At 33.4% G+C, this 26,829-nt stretch overlaps 2 protein-coding genes across 2 annotated transcripts in view; both read right to left on the reverse strand.

Moving 5' to 3' along the window:
* Positions 1 to 3,994: 3,994 nt before the first annotated feature.
* The window catches only part of LOC133330094 (phosphoenolpyruvate carboxykinase [GTP]-like), a 173,672-nt gene continuing 150,837 nt past the window's right edge, over positions 3,995 to 26,829 (reverse strand). Inside the window, exons 2-3 of the mRNA XM_061538563.1 lie at positions 6,056 to 6,091; positions 3,995 to 5,919 (exon numbers count right to left, since the gene is read on the reverse strand). Coding sequence (XP_061394547.1) covers positions 4,014 to 5,919; positions 6,056 to 6,087 — 1,938 coding nt within the window. The 5' untranslated portion in view covers positions 6,088 to 6,091 and the 3' untranslated portion in view covers positions 3,995 to 4,013. The remainder of the gene's footprint in view (positions 5,920 to 6,055; positions 6,092 to 26,829) is intronic.
* Positions 12,883 to 14,709, reverse strand: LOC133330092 (phosphoenolpyruvate carboxykinase [GTP]). Its single transcript, XM_061538561.1, has one exon. The coding sequence runs from the start codon at positions 14,575 to 14,577 to the stop codon at positions 12,883 to 12,885; it is 1,695 nt and encodes a 564-aa protein (XP_061394545.1). The 5' UTR covers positions 14,578 to 14,709.

Raw genomic sequence — 26,829 nt, forward strand, 5'->3', positions numbered from 1 at the left:
TCGTTCAATTCCTACCAATTATTTTATAGGCTCTTACAAATTAGACAATGTTGATTCCTTTGTTGATCTTGGTGTTATCTTAGATGATAAATTGCGATTTAATTTGCATATTGAGTCATGTGTAAATAAAGCCAAATCTTTACTAGGATTCATAAAACGATGGTCTAAAGAGTTTGACGACCCTTATGTGACTAAACGTTTATTTGTTAGTCTGGTTCGGCCTACATTAGAATATGGATGTATATTGTGGAGCCCGTTTTACAGTTGTTATTCTAAAAAAATTGAATCTGTCCAAACACAATTTCTCTTATTTGCTCTTAGAGGTTTGCCTTGGAGTACAGTTGAAGGACTCCCTCCTTATGAAAATCGTTTAAAACTTATTAATCTCCCAACACTGGAACGAAGACGTTTAATGCTGAGATCTATATTTTTAATAAAACTTTTACGCGGTCAAATTGACTCGAAATTTCTAATCGGTGAAATCAAGTTTAATGTACCTTCACGTCTTACTCGTAATTATATACCGCTTTATCTTCCTTTAGTGAGATCTAATTATGAGTTATGTAATCCCTTTAGATCACTATTTGAAATATATAACAATCTGTATAATCGCATCTCTTTATCTGATCCAATACATGTAATTAAAAATTCTATTCTAAATTTAGAACTGTAGAGTGCAAGCAGTTGCCAGATGTTTATGTTTTGTGTTTGTCTTTATTGTTGTGTTTAATTAATTAACTTTAAATTGTTTAACCGGCTGATGTTTACTGTAGCCGGTGTTTCCCAACATTACTAGCCCTCCATAATCCGGATTATGGGGTGTACGTTCTCCCTACGTTATGGGGAGGAGGCCCCCTCGGTCGGCAGGGGCGGGTAAGAGTGGCGTGGGAACGATCGAAAAAAAAAAAAAAAAAGTGGAAAGGCAGTTAGTCAGTTGTGAATCAGATCGCGAATTGAAACCGTCGAGTAAAGTAAAGTGCAAAGTAAAGTTGTGTGAATAAAATCATTGTAATAATCGTAATCAGAAAGAACCCGCGTTTTATTTGGTACGAACTGTATCGGGAAATAAAACAACGTCTACACGGGATTAAGTAAAGTCCAAGAACGTAACAATATTATCATTACCAAGCCGTTTTTATGTGGTATTATGAATCTGTCATCTTTGATGTTTTTTTGTGAATAAATATAAATAATATATGAATATAAGATCTAAATTAAAATTTTAAAAATTTAATTTATGTATAAAATAATTTTATTTATTAAAATATTACAATTGTAAAACATGGTGCCGACTTTGGAAACCTGTTATCCAATTCTCGTCATGGTTAAATTACGCATTTCAAAGGTTAAAAGAATTTAAGATTAAAACCATGTCTTCTATTATGAAAATCCACTCAAAACTGACTTTTTATAAATTAATCGGTATTCAGAGCACTTATTTAACATTTTTCTCATTTGGAGCCAAAATGATCGAAAAGATGCTTATTATCCACCCATGTGCTGACAATAGGAAAACCTTAAATTTTGTTGTTAATAAGGACGCTATTGATAAAAATATCATAATTATAAATATTTTTTTAATCATTTTAAATTGTATAGTGTTCTCCTGTATGTTCTTTATCAAGTCATGCAGAAGGCGAATTTCAGGAAACCTGCATCTACATTTTCTGTCAAAATTGTTGTTGTGGCGAAAATTTCTTTGAAAATATTGCGATTTACTTTCTACTTTTTCAACGCGCACAACAAAATTTAAACACGGCACTGACTTTATTTTAATAAATAATTGTTTTTTGTCTCATTTGGTAAACATTTTGTGTATTTAAGGATAATTTAAAAAAAAAAAAATGGAAAATTTTATCGATGCCTTTGTCACTTGGTATCGATAGTCATATAACAAATTCAATTGATTTTTTTCTATTTAAAACAAAAGAATATAAATGTGTATGCATTTAATTAAAATCGTATTTATCATGAACGATAAACATGTGAAACTCTAGTATAGTGGCTGTGCTCCGGTAAAGTAAGGCTAAAATATTGTAGTGTAATAATTTACCTATCCATCGTTGGTATGCTGCATAAAACTATTGTACGGTACTACAGTGTTTGCTTTCGTTTGTTTGTGCCAGTATTGTTGTTTTAGATCGTATACATTCGTTACCAAAATCTCAACAGATTTTCAGTAATTTCAATAGTTCAAGTCCTTGGGCCAATTAAATGTTCCAAACTAAATCACATCCGAATTGGGTATAAACGCTGCCTAAATAAACATTATTTAAAAATATATATGGACTGACATGTATTTGTAAGTGTACCTAAAAATGTACTCTAAGTGTATGCTCAGACGTAATTATTATTGTTTCATTCTGCATCATTCCGGTCATTTGAATATTTTTTGTGGAAAATCTATTTTGGGCCTCCAGCCAAGTTTTGATTTTTCTTAGTTTATACCATAGCTGTATCCAGAAAAAAATCTTTGAAGTTTGAGAAGCACTTTTAACTTGACAACATAAATATACTATTTTTTCACTTTGAATTTTAAAGAGATGTTCTTCAGTTGTTGCTGGTTCGAGCCAGCTGATGGTTTAAATTCGCATACAAAAAATAATATTTGAATTAAAGAAAAAAAAAAAAAAATAATAATAAAAATTTAAGGCCAGGCAAGGCCCAAGGTAAATATCAAGATGTCCCTATATTCCAAGAATGTCCCTACAAAATTTCATGTGAAAATATCGAGAACTCTTGAAGATATAGCCGATTTATTATGTCAGCATCAAATGACGGCAAGAGTGATTCTCAAACTTTAAACGCATTTTTCTCGAAGCAGTGTTTGTACGAATGGCGGGCACGATAACACAAAAACTAATAATCCAATCGGTTTGACACGTTTCTCCGGGAGTGTATAGTTATCGTATGAACTAGGATAAAGCCAATCGGTGCTTAACTTCCTTATTTTTTAACATAGTTTGTGCTGAAAAATAGACGAATTGATCAATAAATTGAGATATTTATTACTTTGAATTTTATGGACCAAAAGTCCGAATTAAAAACTAAGAATGTTTGTACATATCATGTATATTTATATACAATTATGAAAAGTATTGTTCATCTTAAAATACTTTAAAGCTTAAGAAATATGAAAGGCGACATGCATACAATTTTATAGAATTTATTTTTCATATTATTTGAAATTGTAAGATTATTTCCATGTTAAAAAGTGTTGCTATCATCAAATTCTCAAATTATGCCATGGGTAAATATATAAGGTAGCCCCAACGGCTAATTGAGAACCAAATATGTTAAAATGATAAGCAAGACGTGATCAAATTATTTGGCCTCGGAGTGTTTTTTTTTCGTAAATCCATGTGTTTATAGTTTTACACGACTGAAATCGTAGTTTGACAAAATATGCAGATATCATTATCATGGATATGAAGGAAATGAGAAGATAAAATTGTAAAAAATAAAAAATTAAAATCGAATATTGTTATTCAGTAATAATTATCTTTTAATATGTTTATAATCTAGCACAAACACACCGAAAAGTATAATTTGTGAAATGAATGTTTAGATTTTAGCTATGATTATTAAAATATTATTATATAATATTTTTGACCCATAAATGAAAAGACTATTTTAAATTTGTTTTCATATTATTTTTTGTATATTTGGTTCATTATGTTTGTTTATCAGTTTTTTTTTTCTTAAAAAAAATAAAAATTTAAATACAAACTATGTACAGTATACACGAATGTGCGGCAACTTAGTGACAAACACCTGTATATAAATATGGCAAAATATGTATTTGTTCCTAATGGCTAAATCTTAATGATACGGGTTTGTTATAAATTAAATATGGACGTCTTTCAACAATAAAACATGAAGTACAATGTTATGGTAGCGGACTACTGAACATGGATGGAAAAATTATCCACGTCCTACAGGTAGCGTGAAAATGTCTTGGACAATATCTATACAATAAATATACCTATAAGTATATGTTTAAGTCAATGTATTTACATAGCAGCTATACGTTGCTTCAACTGTTCCAACTCATTGTAGATGGCGGCGGGAAGATCGGAGCCGATTTGCGATTCAAAGTATTTGCGAATTTCCTCGACTTCTTGAGTCCAGAAGTCCTTGGGCAATGAGAACAATTCAGCCAAATTTACATTGTCGGCCATGCCCTCCATGTTCAATTGATTCTCAGCTGGGATGTAACCAATTGCGGATTCGGCTGCACAATTTTCGCCGTTGATACGACGAAGGACCCATTCAAGGACTCGGGAATTATCACCATATCCGGGCCACATGAATTTACCATCTGCGCCTTTGCGGAACCAGTTGACGTGGAAAATCTTGGGGACATTGCCACGCGATTCCATGCTCAACCAATGTTGAACGTAATGGCCAAAGTTGTATCCGAAGAATGGACGCATGGCAAAGGGATCGTGCATGATTACTTTGCCCTTGTGTTCAGCAGCAGCTGTGGCTTCGCTGCGCATTGCTGTTCCCATGAACACACCATGAGTCCAGTTGCGAGCTTCATAAATAAGTGGAACTCCAGCTGGACGGCGGCCGCCAAAAAGAATACCACTGATGGGTACGCCGGCAGGGTCTTCCCAGGCCTCGTCAATAATGGGGCACTGGCTGGCTGGGGTGCAGAAACGGGAGTTGGGGTGAGCTGCAGGTTTGCCGGACTCTTTGGTCCATGGATTACCCAACCAGTCGGTGATAGTAACACCCTCGGCCAAACTGCTTTCCATACCTTCCCAGAAAACACCACCATCAGAGGTCGATGCAACATTGGTGAAGATTGTGTTTCTGAATACGGTTTTCATGGCAATGGGATTTGTTTCCATTGATGTGCCTGGAGCGACGCCAAAGAAGCCATTTTCGGGATTAATGGCACGAAGGGTACCTTGTTCGTCAAACTTCATCCAAGCAATGTCATCACCAACACATTCGACTTTGTATCCGGGAAGAGTTGGGTTTAACATGGCCAAGTTGGTTTTGCCACAAGCCGAGGGGAAAGCGGCAGTGATGTACTTCTTCACACCTTTGGGATCTGTAATTCCCAAAATCAACATGTGCTCAGCCAACCAGCCTTCCTTCTTGGCAATGGTACTGCCGATGCGGAGAGCGAAACATTTCTTGCCTAGCAGGGAGTTGCCACCGTATCCTGAGCCGTAGGAAACAATCAAGTTATCAGCAGGCTTGTGTAAAATAATCGTTCTCTCGGGATCACATGGCCATGAGCTACGTTCAATGATGCCATTTGCTGGTGTGCCGACGGAATGAAGAGCACGGACAAATTCCTCCTTCTTTTGCAATTGTTCCAAGACGCTTGCTCCCATACGGGTCATAATCCTCATGGAAGCCACAACATATGCCGAATCTGTGATTTCAATGCCAATTTTCGAAAGAGGGGAACCAACTGGGCCCATGCTGAATGGTACTACGTACATTGTGCGGCCCTTCATGCATCCAGGGAAGCGTTCCTTTATGGCCGCCTCCATATCAGCTGGAGAGATCCAATTACCCAATGTGCCCTTTACACCCTCTTGAGGGGTGGGAATAGACTCTTCTTTGCGTTCGGTGCAAATGAAAGTTTTCGATTCAACGCGGGCAACATCAGCAGGGTTTGTACGGGCCAACCAGCAGTTCTCATATTTTGGCAAGGGGACGATGGTGCCAGCTTCGCACATCAGTTTCACCAGCATTTTGTTTTCCATTTCGGAGCCATCGCAAATGTGGATCTGTTCGGGTTGACACAATACCACGGCTTCTTCGACGAAGGCCTGCACTCCAGGTGTAAGCTTCTGGACCGAGCCATAAGAAACGTTGATGCCGCGAATGTGATTGTATAAACCGCAGTTGTCCTCCTTGGATTTGTTCTGCACTGGCAAAGTGCCATTGGAACTGCAAAAAGAAAAAGAAAACCACACAACATTCCATTAAAAGGCCGTCTGATGAAATCTTGCAACACGTTGGCGTGTTCGGTTGCTAACAGCTGTTGCATGCAAGTAATCTTTGCAGCGAAGACTTTGATACTTACATTGGTTTGCTTTGTTCGATGAGTTCAGGCATTTTGTATAGATTTGTTTTGTTTGTTTTTTGTTGGTTACAGAAAACGATAGTTACACTCAAATGACAATCACTTTTTTTAAATATCACAATTTTTGGTATTCTTTTTTTTTGTTTTTTAGTATTTGCTAGTATCTGTGTTTTACAGAGATTTGTTCTCGACTTTCATATGTTCTTCCAGAGTTTTTTGTCAAAAAGTAATTTTGTTTTTAGACCACTGAAATGTTCACTTGATCTTTCCATTTACTCAGAACTCGAGCAACTGATGAAACGACTCTGCTTTGCCAACGCTTTTATACCCCATGCGCGATGGTGGGCCTCTAGACAGAGCTAGAACTCGTTGTTTCGCTTTTGGATCGGTTTGTTATTGTTGCGTTATCTCTACGAAATCGACGACGACGATCGTCGATGTCGTCGTCGAGATCCATGTGTATTTCTGGGCGTTTGGTATATGGCTGTGATGGTGTAGGAGACGGCAGGCAGCAGTGGGCACGGTTGCGGGACGACCTTATGTTGGTGTTTTCGTTTATTGCCTTCTCTTTGTTTTGTGTTTTGTTTTGACTATCGAACAGGGGGTCAAACTTCGCCTTGTGATTGGTTGTTTTATGGGGGCTCGTCGGTTTGTTTTGCCCATTTGTTATTGTTTTGAATCGGAGTACTACAAGATTTGGAAATGGCTGTGTCTGTGTGTTTGTGTGGTTCAACTGGCATACAAGTGTCTCTATGTGTATGCGTGTATGCTCTCTTTGTTTTGTTGGTAGCCTTTATGGCATAAACGATTCTTTCTCCTGTCGCCGCCGTCGATAATATTTTTAAAATAAAACACAAAAAAGTGTGTTTAGCAACAGTCCACGACGACGACAACAACATTGTTTTTTTTCTATACCAAAAATAACTCTGAACATCACACACGGCCACACAACACATGCCACCGCGCCCCCTCCTACAACGGACAAGAACCAATACACACGTATATACCTGCCTGTTTCACATTTCGACAAAACTGCTGCTGCTGCTGTACTTTTTTGCTCATTGTTATTGTTTTGATTTCTGACTATTTCCAGTTCTTGGGCCGGTGTTTTCATAGTAAATGTTTGGTTTTGGTTTGAATACACACCGTATTGGTGTCCCACTGACCTTTAAATATGGCTAAGCAAGTCATCGTTAGCGTGTATATCCTGGAGAAGTATCCGTTTATTTGGATCATTCAATATGGACTTCATTCAAAAGAAGATTGTTTAATTAAACGAATACGCATGCAAGTGTTATCTAAAGAATATCAAAAGTAAATGAATTTAGTGAATTCGCTGATCAATTTTATGCAATGTATGTATTTCTGCACACATACACATACATTAATGGTATTCTAAAGGTCATGTTAATATGGGAAGAGCTTGACTTTTAAATTGTAGTGTCCAAAGTTAAGCGATGTCGATATCAATGATTACTGCCCAATTTTGTGGAATTTTCCTTTGCAATTTTGTTCATTATGTGGCTATATCTTCATATGTATGTTTGTGCAAAAAAAAAAAAAAAAACAATAGAAGAAATTTTTACTTTTCTTTCATATTTTTTAATTTCGTTTTCTAAAATATTTCCTATTATCCTAATTTTTATTTCTTTGTTGTTCAAGAATAATTCCAAGTGAGCAATGTACACAAATCTTTGTTCACTAAGATAATATTTTTTATTTTTGTCAACAAATTTTCATTTTGGTCCGATGGTTGGCCATTTTGATGCGATTTCACGCTAATAATTTAGGAGAATTCCGATTAACAGCTTTACCTAAAATTCAACTAGCTCGTTCGAAGTTTTTCTCCACAAAATTAGAACACATGTATTTATATGAATGTTAGCGAAATACGTCGACGTACGAATTTTTTAAAGTTGAAAAAATTCAACTATAACAGAACGTAGCTTTGTTTTTTTGTTTTGTTGAAAAAAAAAACAAAAAATAAAGAAATATAATTTTGTTCAATAAGAATATGAAATATTTGAATACATTTTATAATTTCTTAATTTTATTTCGCGATTTTGTTTAGTTCGCTAAGAGAAATGGATTCGACGTATTTGGGCAATACGGCCGTACAAAACATTTTGCCATAGTGGGAAGTTGAATATTTTTGTACGCTTCGTTGAATTTTAGGTAACGTTGTGAATTGTCCCAAAAAGGTCTATTTGTAATGGCATTTTGGTATAATTTTTTTTATTCGTCAGGCAACACTGATGGGTAACAAGGGGCCGGGCAAATTGGTCGCAATAAACCATATAAAATAAAGAGGAAAACATTTTTTGGGACCTTTGGATACCGTCGTCATAAACGATTTCGACTGTAATTATAGTTTAGTGTCGAACAAGGAAAGCGACTGGGAATGGCAACAAATAAAGTTTTCTCCTACTGATTTCGGTAACTTCTGTGGTTGTTGTTTTGGTCATATGATTTGTGTCAGAACACAATTATAGTTTGTTCAATTCCGTTAGTCTTTCGGTCATTGTTTATACCTTTCAATTCTTTTTAGTTCCCAACTCTTCTACAATTGCTTTGCTAATAAAATTTATTGGTCATTGTGAAAAATAATATTTCCAAGTTATGGGGAAAATACTAGCAAATTGTCTCAAGTGGTTTTCAGTCTATTCGTAAGTCATTAATTCATTAACTACTTTATTAGTTGTTTAAAGAATGCCATATTTTCACATGAAATTGATAGCTATCGGCGTTATCTTGAATGAAGGTATTATCTGGGGCTAGCGCTCATTGATATGCCGTGTTGGTCAAGAACAAAATTAGTTTGAAAGTATTTGTAATATTTTTATGAAAATAAAATCGATATTATTCCTAAAAACTTGACTTTTTGAGTTCGTGTTTTAAATCATGTTCCACATCTCGAAAGAGAAATAAATAAAAAACTTGAGGTTTACATAGGAAAATTCCGTCGTCAATTTTTTTACAATTCTGATTTTTTGACAAAATGTATTTAAACAAGATACTTGCTACATTATATTAAAGCATCTAATTCGAGATACGCATACAATGTTTTCGATATTCAATAATTAAAGTTACAAAATTAACTCTTGTATGCTATATTGAAACATTCAGATTAAACAATGGAATTATTATTATTAAGCCTGTTCTGAATTGCATCAGACAAAAATTTCCTCAGATTAATCAAACTGTAATCTCAATTGTAAACATGCAGCTACAAAAATAATTGTTTACAGTTTATTTGTGCCTAGGAACAAATTCACCATATTGAGACAGAGCGAGTATAGATAATCATAATACAATCGAAGTTACAACGTCCGTTTAGGTATAGTGCCACACCACACCAAATATAGTGAGTGCACATAGAATGGAAATATACAAAATTGGATACAATGTTTTTGGAAACTTTTGAATATCCGGTTTTCTTTATCTGTATTGGTGTATTTTTTTATAACATTTAAAAGAAAGCTTAAGGAAAAGCCCACAGAATATCGGTCACTCACCCAATCTATAAACAAAAGTAGATGGAGTTTAATGTACAATGACCCACGCACGATAACATCCGTAACTAAATTCATTGATTTTAGACTTTGCACTGCACATCACTAAAATGTTGAACCAATCGATACCGCCACAATCTGAACTCTTACGATGGTAGAAGAAACCCCCTAGCTGGGTTTTTAATTATTAGCTAAAGTTTTTGTTTAAATTCGGTTTTAATTTTGTCGGAGAATGACATGTTTATGAATTGATTTAAGTCGGTTCACATTTCATGTTAATCTGTTTAATATACCCAAAGTGGTGAAGGGTACCATATAGTCGGCCCTGTACGACTTTACTATTTTTCTTAAAGGTTTTATAGGACAGTTTTAGTGATCGAATCGCTTTTCGATCCATCAGTTGCAGTTGGAATTTTGGGTATTTTAAATTACGAGTGGTCTAATTTTCTACATTTTGCTAGCATTGCAGCAAAAGAGCACAGATTTTCCTTTCTACGAAATGTTTCTCCCCTTACTTTTTCACTTAACAACAAACATGCTGGAATTGTAACGGATTTTAGTTGTTTCCTAGCGTTTTAGCATAAGAGTCCAATGGAAAACTAGGACTTTTCGTTTTTGTATGAGAGCGTTTTATTGAGAACAACTGTCGTTAAAACGGAATTCCACTGCATTAAATTAAAACGAAATCCAAAAGAGCATAATTCAAATTGAAAACATTAAATGGCAATTGAAAAAATTCAAATTACAATTGAGATAATTGAATTATATATATATATATATTTTTTTTTTTTTTTTGAAGTATTTTTGAAAATTTTTAATTCAGAGATTTGGTGCGAACATAGAAGAAGGCTGGAATATTTTTGCAGTATGTGAGAAAATATCGATTGATATTGGCATTTATTATACCAAATATATTGTTCGAGTAGTACACAATATATATATATATATATTCCTTTTCAAAATACCTGTTTTGATTTAAAAAAATTTATATAATTTCCTATATAAATTTCCCATATGATTTTAGTCTTCCTGTAGGAAATTTTTTGTAAATACAGGAAATCCGTATTAGTGTGTTAATAAATATAGACTATATATGTATACCAAATTTGTTGCAATTTAATTTCCTATTTGCAGTAAATACTTGTATATTGTATGCATGTATATGGGAATGTGATTTTGTCTCGGCTAGAAACCAAGCAATTTCGTTACGATCCATTGTTGTATTGGTCGCTGTTGATCATATGATTTCGAGCGATCTATTTATAAAGGCATATCTACCACGACGTTCACACATACGTTGGGTCAAAAACACACAGACACACATATACATATGTCATGTTTTCCACAAAATAAGGTGATTCCAGCATTGAAACGAGGCAGAAATTGTCAGACTGCCAAAAAATACCACGCGTTGTTTATCAACGAATATCCACTTTGTCACATGAAAAAATGGCAATCATGGGACACAACATTACTAATAAAATGTGACAATTGGGATGTATGCTCTTCCTTTAGCACACTTCAGTTATAACCAAATTGCGATATATATATATATTGTTGTTCTTTATATTATGACCAGTTCTAAATTTCTTTACTGCCTAATATCAACCATTTAATATTCGTCATTTGAAGATGCTGTGCGAAAGTTAATTTAATTCAAATAAGTAGCTGTTTAAGGTTACCTTGAATTTTTTTGCATATTTCATCAAGACCAGTTTTTGGAGTGGTCGTTTTTTATGAATCAACATGTCATTCTAACAGAGGTACACTTATGAGAACTAATGAACATTTGGTCGATCCATCCTACCAGTCCTTACAATTTAATATTCCAATAATAATTCAAAGTTAAGATTATTTTTACAAAAATTAAAAATAGCAAAAAATATAAAAATACTCAATTTCATGGTTTATATTGGATTGAAGATAATGTTGAGGGACGAAATAAAAATAAAATCAGTGTCATGGTACACGAGGTCGTTAAGAGCAAACAATCCTGAGAAAACGAGATATGAAAACTGCAAAAAAGACATTATTACATTCGAAATAATCGTAAGACATGAAGCGAGTTAACGAAACCAGTAGCATGCTACTTAAATATATACATGTTTGCTTTTACAAACTAACAGCTGTCAAGGCCAAAGGAAGTTTTTGATAAGAAACAAGAAATATTCATATACTCATGATCCATATATCAGGTCATCCAAAATGCGAATTCATTTAAACGTACAACTCTGCACCTGCATTTACTGTCAAATTTGGAAATTATTGTTTATTTTCCACATATTTAAGTGCGCACAACACATATTGGTCACTATACCCTTTTTTGTAAACAATTCAATTGTTTTTTCCAAAATTTTTTATATTTTAACTATTTTATTTTTGAATGAAAAATCCGTTTCGACATTTTTGTGAATGTACACTATTGTTTTTTATTGAAATTCAAATCAAAACAATATAGTTTGAGAAAATATGTAGATATCAGCTGTCCTTACTTCTCTACATTGACACATTAAAGTTGACATTCCGTTTGTCACACATTGAAATATTCGTGGGAGACTTCAAAATATAGAGTATATAAAAACTAAATTATATGTCGGCTTACCCATGCCTGTCGTCTTTTTTCTTAAAAACACATATATATATATATATATATATATATATATATATAACCGTTCCCAACACCAGTATTTTGATAGTCCAAGGTACAATTTCATACCAGTGTGGCTGCAATTTCTTTGTCACATTACGTTGTATTTTAGTTATACAAACTTTAGCCTGTTCAACTAGACAACGGTTTTATAATTTTGTAAAATAGTGCCCTAGTTAACATTTTTGAATTTCACTTCATGGTTAAGCACCTACACATACGTTTAGGTATATTTATTATTTTTAAATTTCAAATTACTCCAAAAGATAAATTTGAACGATCATATTTTTGACCTATTTTCATTAACAATAGTTTTTCTATAATAAAAACGAAGGTCAACGTAATGAATACACCCTGGAACATCGATTTGATTTTTGTAAATGATAACATTGTTTAAATATGATAATAGAAGTGAAGAAAATGAAAAAAAAAAAATCCAAACTTTTTACCTCTAATGCGAAACTCAAATATTCAATATGTTTTGAAATATAGTTTCCTAGAAGTAAATATAAAATTATTACCTGACTTGATACATTTTGAGAAGAACAGTATTATTTAAAAACGAAAAAGAAAACATAAATCTTTATTTGTGATAAAAAAATTACATAAACACTTTTGAATACATATTTACACAATTTCCGTCAGTCTAGATGCCAATCGATCCTTTCTTACATTTTTGATACTCTGTCCTTAAGACCTTGCAACTCGGCCGAAATTTCAGATGGCAAGTAAGAACCGACTTGGGTTGTAAAGTACTTTTCAATGTCTGCTGCTTCTTGTAACCAGAAATCTTTGGGTAAATGGAAAAGTTTTTCCATGTCAATATCGGTTGCCATCCCTTGGGTGTTAATTGAGTTGGGGCTAGGTAGCAAGCCGATGGGTGTCTCTTGGTAACATTCTTCTCCTTCGACACGGCGGAAAATCCAGTCGAGTACTCTAGAGTTATCGCCGAATCCTGGCCACAGGAATTGGCCGTCTTCACTCTTGCGGAACCAATTTACATTGAAAATTTTGGGCACCTTTCCACGTGATTCCATCGAGAGCCAGTGTTTCAAATAGTCGCCGAAATTATAACCAAAGAATGGACGCATGGCAAACGGATCGTGCATGATGACTTTGCCCTTGTGTTCTGCTGCTGCGGTTGCTTCACTGCGCATCGAAGCTCCCATAAATACACCATGGGACCAATTTCGGGCTTCGTAGACCAGTGGCACACCGGCCGGTCTGCGGCCTCCGAAAAGAATCGCACTTATTGGAACTCCGGCACTATCTTCCCATGCCGGATCAATGATGGGACATTGAGCAGCGGGTGTACAAAATCGAGAGTTGGGGTGTGCAGCAGATTTTCCTGATTCTGGAGACCACAGTTTGCCTAACCAATCAGTAACTGTGACACCGCTGATGTTGCCTATATCCATACCTTCCCAGAATACTCCACCGTCCGATGTCGATGCAACATTGGTAAACAATGAGTTCTTGAATATGGTCTTCATTGCTATGGGGTTTGTGGACATCGATGTTCCGGGAGCAACGCCGAAGAAACCATTCTCAGGATTAATTGCTCTCAATACACCATTTTTATCGAATTTCATCCAAGCAATATCATCGCCGACACACTCAACTTTGTAACCGGGTAAAGTTGGAGTCATCATGGCAAGGTTCGTTTTGCCGCAAGCGGAGGGGAAAGCGGCAGCAATGTAAATTTTCTTTCCCTGAGGATTGGTTATTCCCAAAATTAGCATGTGTTCGGCCAACCAACCCTCCCGTTTTGCAATGGTACTTCCAATGCGGAGAGCAAAACACTTTTTGCCAAGTAAGGAATTGCCACCGTATCCGGAACCATAGGATACAATTTCGTTGTTGTCCGGCATATGTAAAATTATTGTCCGTTCTGGATCACAAGGCCATGAAGGGAAGGCATGTCTACCATTTTTGGGTGTTCCAACGGAATGGAGACACTTCACAAATTCATCACCACCTCTCTGCATCTCATCCAGAACTTTCAATCCAGCCCTGGTCATAATTTTCATCGATTCTACTACATAGGGGGAGTCTGTGATTTCTACACCGATTTTTGACAACGGGGAGCCGACTGGACCCATGGAGAAGGGTACCACATACATTGTACGACCTTTCATGCACCCGGGAAAACGTTCAGCAATAGCTTTACGCATGTCCTCAGGAGATATCCAATTTCCTAATGCTCCTGGTGTTGACTCACCAGTAACAGGGACGGTCTGTTCCTTACGCTCGGTACAAATAAAAGTACGGGATTCGACGCGGGCAACATCAGCAGGATTCGTTCTGGCTAGCCAGCAGTTTTCATATTTCGTCAGAGGAGTTATTGTTCTCTGCTTCACCATAAGCTGCTGCAGTATTTGGCTTTCTTGAACACTGCCATCGCAAATATGAATACGATCGGGTCGACACAACTCGACGCATTCATCTACATAATTTTTGGTAGCAGCTGTAAAATGTGTCGGATTGCCGTAGACAAAATTGGCGAGTGTTCGATAGGTAAATCTGAAGTTGTACTTGTGGGCTCCGAGTGTAAAGGAAGAGCTGAAACAAAACAGAGTGCAAACAATTACATCAAATTGAATTTTATGAAAAGAAAAGGAATAAATGTAAGCGGTTTGACTAATTCGGGATATAATGAACAAAATATTGGCACTTTTACACAGACTACTGAATATGGGTATAACGAATAGTACAACAGCGTTTGTCTTATAAGTATATAACGAATTTTGGGTTCAAGTAGGTAATTCTTAGAATATACGGATATTGGTAATTCCTATAGGAGATACATACTGAAGACGGCATTATTTTATTGAAATGACCTATCACTAACTATTTATGGTCAGCTTTTCTGACATGTATAAGCGATAATTCATGTTTCTGAAAAAATAGTTGGAATGTCGATAAAAATGTGTAAATATATTAAAATTGACTGTTTTTAATCCGGTTCTTTTCATAATGGTTTTTCAAAATAGTATTATAAAATATTTGTATTTATTTGTTCACGATGACGTCGTTGTGAATAAAATAGTTAGGTGTTTTTCCCATATTTAGATTATCAGCGTAAAATTGGGACGAATCTTAAATAAGCTGTCTAAAGTCCGTTTCATTTGTTGAAAATCTTGTTGGTTTTTTGTGTTTCGACATTTTTGTGAATGTACACTATTGTTTTTTTATTGAAATTCAAATCAAAACAATATAGTTTGGCAAAATATGTAGATATCAGCGGTCCTTACTTCTCTACATTGGCACATTAAAGTTGACATTCCGTTTGTCACACATCGAAATATTCGTGGGAGACTTCAAAATATAGAGCTTACCCATGCCTGTCGTCTTTTTTCTTAAAAACATATATATATATATATATATATATCTTAAATAAGCTGGACGAATCTCAAATAAGCTGTCTAAAGTCCGTTTCATTTATTGAAAATCTTGTTGGTTTTTTGTGTAAACTTCAATAAACAACACTTTATTAAAAAAAGTACAGTATACTTAACGAGATTCCACTGTATAAACCAATCTATTAAAACATATAAACAAGTGTCCGTCGGTTTGCTGACAGAAGTACACGTATTCTGATTTTTGAATTCTATTTTGGATTGTGAAGATCTACAGAATCACTATCTATGTAGTATCCAGTTGGATCAATTCTTTTTCATTTGTTTTTATTCTCAGTTTGTCATGAATGTGCCATCGATGACAAAGCTATATAGTCGACAGTTGCACTTAATTTATGGTTAGTGGCAATCTTGAGATCAGCCCAGGATTCAAAGTTCGATTTATATAATATGAACGTTTGTCCATCAGTAGGGAGGTTCAATGAGAAAGTGTTGTCATTTTTGCTAAAACAAAATTACACCACCCCTTTCCACATTCAACGTCTGTCCAAATTACCCATACATTTCTTTGCTAGCAATAAACTTTGGACCATCGGAATTATAAAAACTACAGCGCAAAAGCATATTTTAAACAACAGACTGTACATTTTAGCATTTGAGGAGAAAAAATTCCACCAAAATTTACGTATTTACGGAGGCACGAAATTAAAATCAAAACAAAACAGAAAACACGTTTCTTAAGACCAACAACATAGCGCAGAATGTTTGCCAATCTGTTCGTCGTCGTTCCACTACATATTGTTGCTGTTACTGAATGTTGAGGTTATCCGCCAGCTTATCACCCAAACATATACAATTCTCCCACATATACTAACTCATCCGTTTACACATGTCGGTAAATGATGTCTAAACCCCAAACAAATAAACACAATTCTCATACATATGTATGTATGGACGTGTGTTAAATTTTGAAAACCTACTGATTACTAACGTAACAATCATAAACGATAATAAGAATTGACTCCTTTACTAAAGCAGTCATTCGGGGTTGACAGTCTAGTGGTCAATGGGTGGTAATACATTTCAATTTGATGGAAACATCGATGATATGCCGATGTATTACAGACGAAAGGATATTAGCATTCCAACATTTGAAAACTGCTATAATGACCACATAGGTACTTTTTTAATTCGCCTTGTGTTCTAAAATCACTTTATGTTGCATATAATTGCCCATGATTCAAATATAAATAATAAACAATTATCGTTCTGAAAGACCGAGCCCGCCAAAAATTAATAGCATCGATGATTGGCTTGTCTCTTTGTATTTTCTAAACGCTGCAAGTAACATCTGAAGGCAAATTGTGCCCGAATGCCAATGTGAGAATATATACATATGTATTGTGCGCACATACGACAGATTTTTTGAGTGTGTGTGATTGAATCGCTATACTCGTCCGAATGTCTGATGCAATGTTTCATCATCACCGTTGCCAAACATGTTCTGGCGTGGTAACAAATACAACACTCTTATTTTCATTCAACGTCAACAGTCGGCAACATTGTTCGCAGATCATTGATCCCTTTAATGGTGCTACTCGATGTTGACTAAATGGCACAATTTAAGGTGTGCAAATCGGTCGCACTCCTTATGCTCTGCGAATCGCGAAAGTGGATTTGTATACATACAAATATATATATATATATGTATGCGTATGTACATGTTAGTCTGACAGATGGTCTTTAAAATCGCTGGCATCTATGCGCTGCTTCCACCATTCGTCCACTGCTGATTAGTTTAGAAATTGTTTTCTTCAATTTTAAAATACAGGGTCATATTATCACGAATTGTCGTCTAGTGCAGATGTTTCGTCGATATAACTGAACTAGTGAGCAAGCACAGACTATGCGACGCACAAACAAAATCGACGAGCCCTAATAGTATTTTCAATTCAACAATAATGTTGAAACAAAGTAAAAGTTAGATTGTACAAATATAAGTGTCAGACAATTAATAAAACCACAATAAACAATGCTACTGCTTATATACATACGAGTATAAACAAAAGAAATTCATAATCGTGTGTAGAACGCGTAATGTCTGCAAACATAAGTGCGCCACAAAATGGAGACAGTGTTGTGTGTGTGTGTGTGCGGGGTCCAAGCCTCTTAGTGAGAAAATCAAAAACCCTAAAGGATAGTTCCGTTGCACTAGATTTTTTTAAGAATTGTACTTTTGAATTCAGATTCTTAAACTTTCATTTTCGTCTACATTGCGTCCATTTCCATCAATATTCTACAGTTCAAAACATATACATGACCCTGTTATCGCGTTTTGTCATTCAGTGCAGATGTTTATTTTTTAATACAATTTAATTATTAAGTCAAAGGTCAAGTGACGCACTGTCTAAAATATATAAAAGTGGTGACAGTATTTCTACTAAATTTTTGCAGTGTACACAATCAATTTTCAAATGGATGGAGATTGTGTATAAAATAATGTTAAGTGAAATTTCAAGTTCAAGGTTACTATACTTTTTTCTTTATATTTATGTGAGACTTCTATATATAGCAATTATTCCGTTTAGACTAAAAAAAAAACAGAATTAGATTTTCATTGAATATAGATGGATTATCAATTCTGAATAAATTTTGTACAATGTGATGTTGATAATATCGTACACATTTCACAATTGTGTATTCTAATAATTTAGATTCGAACAAAAAAATCTGCAGATGTATACAAAATATAATAGAAAATTATCCATTTATTTGGATAAAATCTATGTTTCGGGATCGCCAAAATATTAAAGTTTAAGCTGATACAAGAAAACTCATAGCTGGGGTTTGAATTATTAGTTACGGTTTTTGTTTAAATCCGGTTTTAATTTTGTTCGATTTGGTGTGGATTTCCAAATAATAAAATTATCACGTGAACTACTCGACATATAATTTAGATTCGAACAAAAAATCTGCAGATGTATACAAAATATAATAGAAAATTATCCATTTATTTGGATAAAATCTATGTTTGATAACACTGTGCAGCACTAAAATCTTGAAACAATCGGGATCGCCAAAATCTTAAAGCTTATGATGGTACAAGAAAACTCATAGCTGGGTTTAATTTTCGATTTGGTGTGGAATTCCAAATAATGAAATTATCATGTGAACTACTTGAAATATTGATTTTCTCTCTTCAGCAATGTTTTGCCCTTAATAAGATCTACAAATTTTGGTTTCAGATAAAAATAAAAAAAACAACATCATACTCAAAATGGCACATCTGTTAAATGAACATACATTTTGGATGCTTCCTTCATGATTTTTCGCAATGGGCTTAGAGCTTTCTTTTAATTCGACCAAAAATATATGATAGGTAGATAGTCAAATGAAAAATAATCAACTCTTCTTAAAACCACGATTTGATTGGATGTCCTTTCACATGGACATAGTCTCACAAATCCAAATCTCAAAAATTAACCAATTGTATGTTCATAGAACATGGTATGCTATGGTACTTAAAAAAACATACAATTGTCTATGACCGTACAATACAAATCTGCAACAAAACCCCGCTCGACCTTCTTATATCCTCTCACATAATTTTTTATGTCTCATTTCGCAACAATCTCTCAGGTGCAACAATCGGAATAAATTCGCAGCAGAACATTTTTTGGGCACAGCCCCAACATATTCTACTCAAAGCGAGTAGAATAGAATAAAATTATTGTTTATTATAAAATATTAGACTGTAAAGGACGCATTTCTGTAATTATTGAGGCATAATTGTATTTGCTTTCCCTGACATTGGACTCTTGTTTATTAAAGAATTCTATGATCAAGATAAAAATTCTGACCACAAAGATTTAACTAGCCTTGAACCGATTTTATACGTTTGTGTTTCAAAGTCTGTGTATTTAGAAAATAAAAGATAACTAACAAATAACAACATTATTTACACTTTTGTTTATGTATATATTTCAGAATTCTCGTTGTTTTCTAATATATTATAAAAAATGCCTTTGTAAATTTCCATGACATTTTTATATTTTTAGGTTTTCACTATATTTAAAAATATATATATATAATGAAAATCTAAAAATATCACATTGTATAGTCATGTGTTCTATAGGCCATTTTATTGTTTCGAGGAAAACACATTTTAGACGCATGTTTGTATACATGTATGTGTATAATATACAGTATTTTTTGGTTAATTGGCCCTACGGTTAATTGGTTTCCACGTTTAATTTAACCACATGATGGGGCAAAAAATATTTCATAGGAAAATACATGTAAATTTTCTCGGATAATTAAACCCTGTTAATTGATTTTCCCGCTTAATTGGTTCAAAATTCATGTCATCAAAAATAAATTTCCTTTCACTTTTCACCGGTTAATTGCATAATAATAATTGAAAAATAATCCGCCATTTTTTTACATACATATTTGAAATAATTTGTGAAAAAGACTAGGTGGCATCTCTACTAATTCAAAACATATATTTATTACTAAGGAAAAAACTGCGAGAAAGCGTAATTTGTATTTGACATTGGATTTTTTTAATCATTAGTAGTTCCAATTATACGTGATTACTGTAATTGAACAAACTATTCAATTAAGCGGGTTCGGATAATTGGTTCCTCGGTTAATTGAACAAAAATTTGTGCAAATTTTGATGTGCAATTAACCGAAAAATACTGTATCGGATATATTGAGAACATAGTAATGAAAATATGAATTTAAATCTAATTTTGGTCTCACCAATGCTTATTTTTTTAAAGTGAGAGACAATGTTCTTTTTTCAAGGTTCAAAAAAAAAAATATATATATATATATATACAGGTTTGTCTTAGAAATTTATTATGTTAATTAGCTAAATGATATTAACTAGCAAGATTTTCAATAAAAAACTATGTATGTGTATTTAAAATAAGATATATGCATATGACATCGTTTTATAACAAATTGAACTGACTTCATTTTTTATTTATATTATTATAAATACCCGTATTCAATAATGAACTACTAACTACATTTGTAGTGTTCCGCGACACATGGATGAGTACGGCAGCTTACATTGATAAGTAGTAGTCCAAAGTCCATCGATCATGATCGATCTGTGTGTTCACAGACATTCGACGTCACAATGCGACACAAAGAACCAGAAATGTGTTAGTAAATTACCAGTCGTAAGCGATTAACGTATACCTTCTACTAGTCCAATAAATGGTACACAAAGTTCGCATAATATCTACTATTCCATATACATATATACCAGTCTGTTTCCTGAAATATTGTAGTAAATAAATCATGCACTTATGTAATATGTTGAAGTGTACAAACGACCTTACGTACACATGTATGTGCGTATGATAACTAAACTAAACATTTCCCCAAAAACTCAAATGATTAGGAAAAATTAATAAATTTGATGTTAACATTATTTTAAATCAGAGAGGTGCTGATTTTCGAAATACCCAATTGCAATTCTTCAGTTCAATTTCACTTGAGGCCGGGAGTTGTTAGACAACTGAAATGAAAAATCGAATCTAATCAAATTGTTCGTTAACTATCATATACATAAACTGGGGAAACCAATTATATTTCGTTATTGCCTATTTGATCTGTTGCGGGCGATAAGATTTTGAAATGACCAAAGTCAGGGTCGCACAATTGAACTTGTGATTATTATTTTACACTGCGTAATTTCTCTGATTTCAGCAATTTGATCCTATGTGCATGGATACGTTCGCCATCGTCAATCATTATTGGAATTATGATTAAAATTAATTAACGATGACGCATAGAATGATCATCTTTGAATTGACCAAACTACATACACACATTTCTTCGTACCTTTATTTTTTAATTCATTGAAGTTTAAATTACCAAAATGAATTCGACATTTTCTGTGTATCTTAATTTTTCGATAATTTGGACAATTGTCTGTCAATTACTTTATCATTTACTTCAAAAATAGCAACCAATAATGTTGAGGCAGGAAATGAAAACATAGTGATATCTAATCTAAACATTTCAAAGTTCATAATCGATTTATGAAACAGTAGAACGTAGCTATAATGATGATTGTTGATTGGAATTGGAAGTTCCAAAGTTTCAGTATTATATGCTATTATAAAATGCTTAATCTATTTCTTTCCATAAGATCGTCTTGGTGGACTCAAAAGGGTTCTATCAGCCACCAAAAATATCAAAAACGGTCTCAAATATTGCATCATATCGTATATATATTCCATCATATCGTATATATGCGGAACATTGCCAACAAGTTTTGGCTGTTCACAAATGTTATTGTTTGAACGTTATCGACTTTGACACTTGAAATTATAGTGCAATTAATATCGACTGATTGCCACACAACAATCCCTCTGGAATTTTCTTTGTCTTTGTAAACAAAAGTGATAAGAAAAACACCACCAGTTTTTTGGACTTTGATACATTGTCCATCTTTAGGTAGTTGTAATACCCATTCTAAAGTTGCTGCGCATTTGACGAAAGAACTCATAGACAGGCATTCTCCAAGGATTTTTTAGACACAATCAATCAATGATATCCCTTTTTTGTTTGTGGACATTTTTATACGAAATGAACTTTTCATAACATTTTTATATAACATAAAGCTTTGAATTCAGGTTCATATTAAATAAAAATAAAAAATCGAATTTTTGAAACCCATTAATGTAATTTTTTAGCTAATCTTGTACTGTAATTGTAATGATATCCATATTATTTTATATTTTCCTCATAAGCACTATATTCGTTTGAGAAGTTTAAAGCCATTCTCATTTCATACTAGTACGAACTTTTTATAATTGATGAAAACTTTCGATACGATTAGGTAGCCAAAATCATATTGATAAATAATGATTTATGACAATTTAATCTTCCACATTAAGTTTTTTTTTTTGAATTTTAAATATTTAGGGAATATTTTCTCACATTGTCAAGATAATGACAAAATAATTTCGTAATGTGGAATACAATTTATTGATTTTGTTTTTTTCCTATGTAAATAGGTTTTTTTTTTCTTGAAAACATAATAAAATTCCTGATATTTCGGATGAAGTCTAGTTCATTAATATATCATACATGGGTATTTGAGTTCTAGTTGTAAGGTGTAAATGAAGAATTTACTTCTGACATGATTTTGTATTATATAATAGGTTACCAGGTAGTAAGTCGATATATATGTGTGTAGATCCCCTAGAAGTTGATGGAAAATAACAAAGATATTTTTCTTATTTTTTATCGGTAATTTATAATTACTGCTATGAATACATTCAGTATTTGTCAAAATATGTCTGATGATGTCTGAGGACGAGGTACTCCACCCCCCTTTCCTTAATCTTATTTTGCCAGTTTTTATCAGTTGTTATTGACAGTTGACGCGTGGCCCCATTTTGTTCGCATACGACAACCGAATGAAAACAATTAGAAACATAAACACACAATACATATATACATTTTTATTCGGATTTCTGCAAATGTTTGTAAGTGTGCAGAAACAAATGTTCACAGCATATTAATTTTTAACTTTTTCAAAAACATTGAATATAAGTTAAAAATGACAATCTAAAAAAAAGTTTTATTATAGATCATGTCGAACTATTGATACCCTACATCACGAGAATACCATAAAACATTTAAAAATTTTCAAACCGTTTCAGTAGTTCCACCAAATTGTTATACCAAAGATTTATAAATCTATAGTTTATCAAAAATATCATTAAGAAATTTCGAATAAACACATCAAGAATATGTCGATCATATCTAGATGTTACGATTTCAATAGCGAATTTAACATACATTCCATGAGGTAATGTAATATCAAAAAATTGGTATATTCCGGATTAGTTGGGTGGTTGCCAACATATACACGAACACATCTATGTGTTTATTTTATATCTGTATTTACTTGAACGAGGGTGGATTTATAAAAAATTTTTCTGCGCTGTGCTTTATTAATTTAAATACAGTAAAAACTCGCTAATCCGGATAATTGATTGCAGACCCCAATCCGGATTACCGAGATTTCCGGATTATCGAGTTTTATTAATTGGTTTAAATTCATATATATATATATATATATATTTCAAAAATATGAACATTGAATATTATAGGTACCATTTTCAATTAAATTTGCAACGATTTTTTTATTAAAATAAAAAAAATCTTTACAGTCCGGATTTTTGAGTCAAATAGGTCAATCAATCCGGATTATAGGATACGCAATGGGTTGTGAAATGCAGTCCGGATTACCGAATAATCCGGATTGTCGAGGTCCGGATTATCAAGTTTATACTGTATATATATATATATATATATATATCAGCTTACTTGCCATTAATTTATAAAAATAAAAAAAAAACAAGAAAAGGGAAATTAAAAAATTTTCGACAGATCCTTCATAGTTCAATCGGTTGGTTAATACAAAATTTTGTTCCCACATAGAAATACATATTTGTTTGTAAATTTGCATATGTTCAAGGACAGTTAATAACTTTTAAGAATAAAATAGGGATATAGTGAAAATAAAATTAGATTCCGTTGTATGTTCACTTCGATAAAAATTGAAACGAGTGTGCTAGCAAAGAAATGTCACAATGTACTTTTATTATGTGAAATTATTAAAGAAAAAACTGTGAAAGAATTTCGTCGAAGTGTTCAGAATGACTAAATGACCCTGAAATTTTTATTGGCCCTCGAAATTTATTGTTTTGAAAGTGCCAAAAGAAGGGGCTCGTCTTATTGTTTTGAGGTTAACATTATCATCGGCGTGTCTTTGTTTAAACGGCGAACATCACACACTAATATAAACATTTATTCGAAAACGAGTATGTGGAAATACAACAAAGCAGTCAGTAGCTGCTGTCATTTGACTTTATTATACTTAGTTATGTGTTTGTTTGTTTGTTTGTATGTGTATTTTCGTATGATCAATTTGGGTGTGCATAGTGCTCCCGCGTATTTTTCTTTTGTTTGGAGATTTCCCCCAGAATTCGTAACAATAACACACAGCCTTACTTATTACACACATATGCGAAATGTTGACGTTTTTCATTACATTGTAAGCACTTTTATTTTATTGTCCAATTCAAATTAATGTTCACACATACCAATCAACTAGTATCTGTGTATGTTATTGTCGCTAGCGGTGTCTGTCGGTCACCCCCAGCGATGATAGCCTTTTGTTTTTGTTTTGATTGGGATTCCACGTTATCAGCGAGGAATATTTTGTTGATGTTTATGTGTTATTGTTTTGATGGCACGAACGACGTGTTCCTCGAACCTGTTATTGTAGAAAAGGCATAACTACACTACCACTTCTCTCCCACTACCACTAACCCTTCACTCACTTTCTAAGTGATATAGAGAACGCGTGTAATGGCTGTCGATCGGAGCTGATCGTTGTTGTCTGGCCGCCCAAGAAAAACAAAAAAAAAAAAAAAAAAAACAATAATATGACGTCTGTGGGCAAATTTTGCTGTTGCCATGTGCCGGGTGTGCTAATTTATGTCGATTGTGGTGAGGGTTGTATGACTTGTTTATTAGTTTGTTTCTCTTTTTATTTTTCGAATTGGCAGTAATCGGTAAGTGGCTGTCGTATTCGTGTTTTTGGAAAAAACCCCGAACATGTTTATGATTAAGGAACATGTACGGCTATCTTGTCGTGGGTGTAGCGGTTGGGGTCGTGCTAGGCAAAGATGATGAATATCAAGTGATAAATTTCACGACCAAAATAAAGAAAGGGATAGAATGGGAAGAACAACAAGATGAAAATGTTATGGCTAATTGGTATTAAGCATATTTTAAGGCATTCTTTATGAGTCAGCAGTATTTTACATTTGGCTAATTTGTTTGGCATAGTCCCGACAGATATAAATTTTACCGAAAACGGCTCACAAAAAAGTGTACATAAAGGTTCACTTTATGGAATAACTGTGCCGTCAGTTTTATGAAGGTTCTTTTTTCACAACTATGTAAATTAATTTGTTATTTTGGAATTATTTGAATTGGAATTAAAAAATAACTGTTTCTGTGAATCATTCATTTTCACTTCAAAACTCAAAATCCATATGAGGTTAGGATTTTGAGTTTTTGCGAAAGAAGATCTTTAACATAAAATATGACTGTATTCATTTTATTCCAAAAGAATTGCGCCAGACTCTATATAAATATTGGAAAATCAGCCGAGTTTTTGGGTTTTGTTTTGCAAATGGAATAGCAAATAACATATTGTCAATCGGTGTTGTCGACAAATACGCTTAGGTACTAAAAGGAGATGAGAGATGGGTCCCATCTTCGGTCCTGATCTAGGTTTGGTAAAAATATTACGAATGGATCAAATCGGACACTTCATTCGTTTGATATTGCATTTTGATTCAATAATAAAACGTTGTGGCGGAGGTACAAGTGTTAATATTTTGATAGGATTCGTAAAAATATTACGTTGTGCAATTTTACCATTTTGTGAGGGAGGTCACTGAAGGAAAGAATCGATATTCCCAATCTTCGAACATAATTTAAGTTTTGAATAAATATTTACTATGGCAAACATTTATTGACCAGCCCTCGATTCGTTTGAATTATTTAAAATTTTTTTTAATTCAGAACTCTTAAACGGCATCTACTTTTTACTGGTTAACCTACTTTATGAGGATTTATTTGACATATATTCAGAGGAATTGACAATTGAAACCCACTGTGTTAATGAAATCCGATTAAATGTAAACGTACTATTAGATATAGAAAATTATGGCATGAAATTTTTCCATAAATAACGGTTTTTATGAAAAAACATTTTTTCCTATTTCCTTTGAAGTGGCCACATATAAATTCGTTATATCTCCAAGTTTTAATTTTATTATTGTACCTCAGTATACAAATTTTGAGTTATCGTTGAGTAATCGCTATATCGACCATTGACTATATATATAACATAATCTTTAAAATTCATTTAATAAACTTTCGATTTCATTGATAAATATGTATGTTTGCAGTTATTTTTGTGTTACTAATATTAAAAAACACATGCCTAGAAGTATGCTACAATATATTATGTTATTGAAGGAAATATATTTGAGCAACAATTTATGAATTAATATTCTCTATTGAAAAGTTGTCGCACAATTTGGACATTTTATATATCGCTCATTTGCTGCAAGACAGGCATAACTCAAAAAACGTGATTTTCAAGTTAATGATGCACGATTGTTCGCTATAATGGAC

The sequence above is a fragment of the Musca vetustissima genome, unplaced genomic scaffold, assembly GCF_032173495.1.
Source record: "Musca vetustissima isolate MV318-11 ecotype Yass unplaced genomic scaffold, APGP_CSIRO_Mvet_v1 utg4481, whole genome shotgun sequence".
NCBI lineage: Eukaryota > Metazoa > Arthropoda > Insecta > Diptera > Muscidae > Musca > Musca vetustissima.

Bases quoted from the DNA above. Each gene is read 5' to 3' on its own strand.
- LOC133330092 (XM_061538561.1), bottom strand. From the start codon at position 14,577: ATGGTGAAGCAGAGAACAATAACTCCTCTGACGAAATATGAAAACTGC.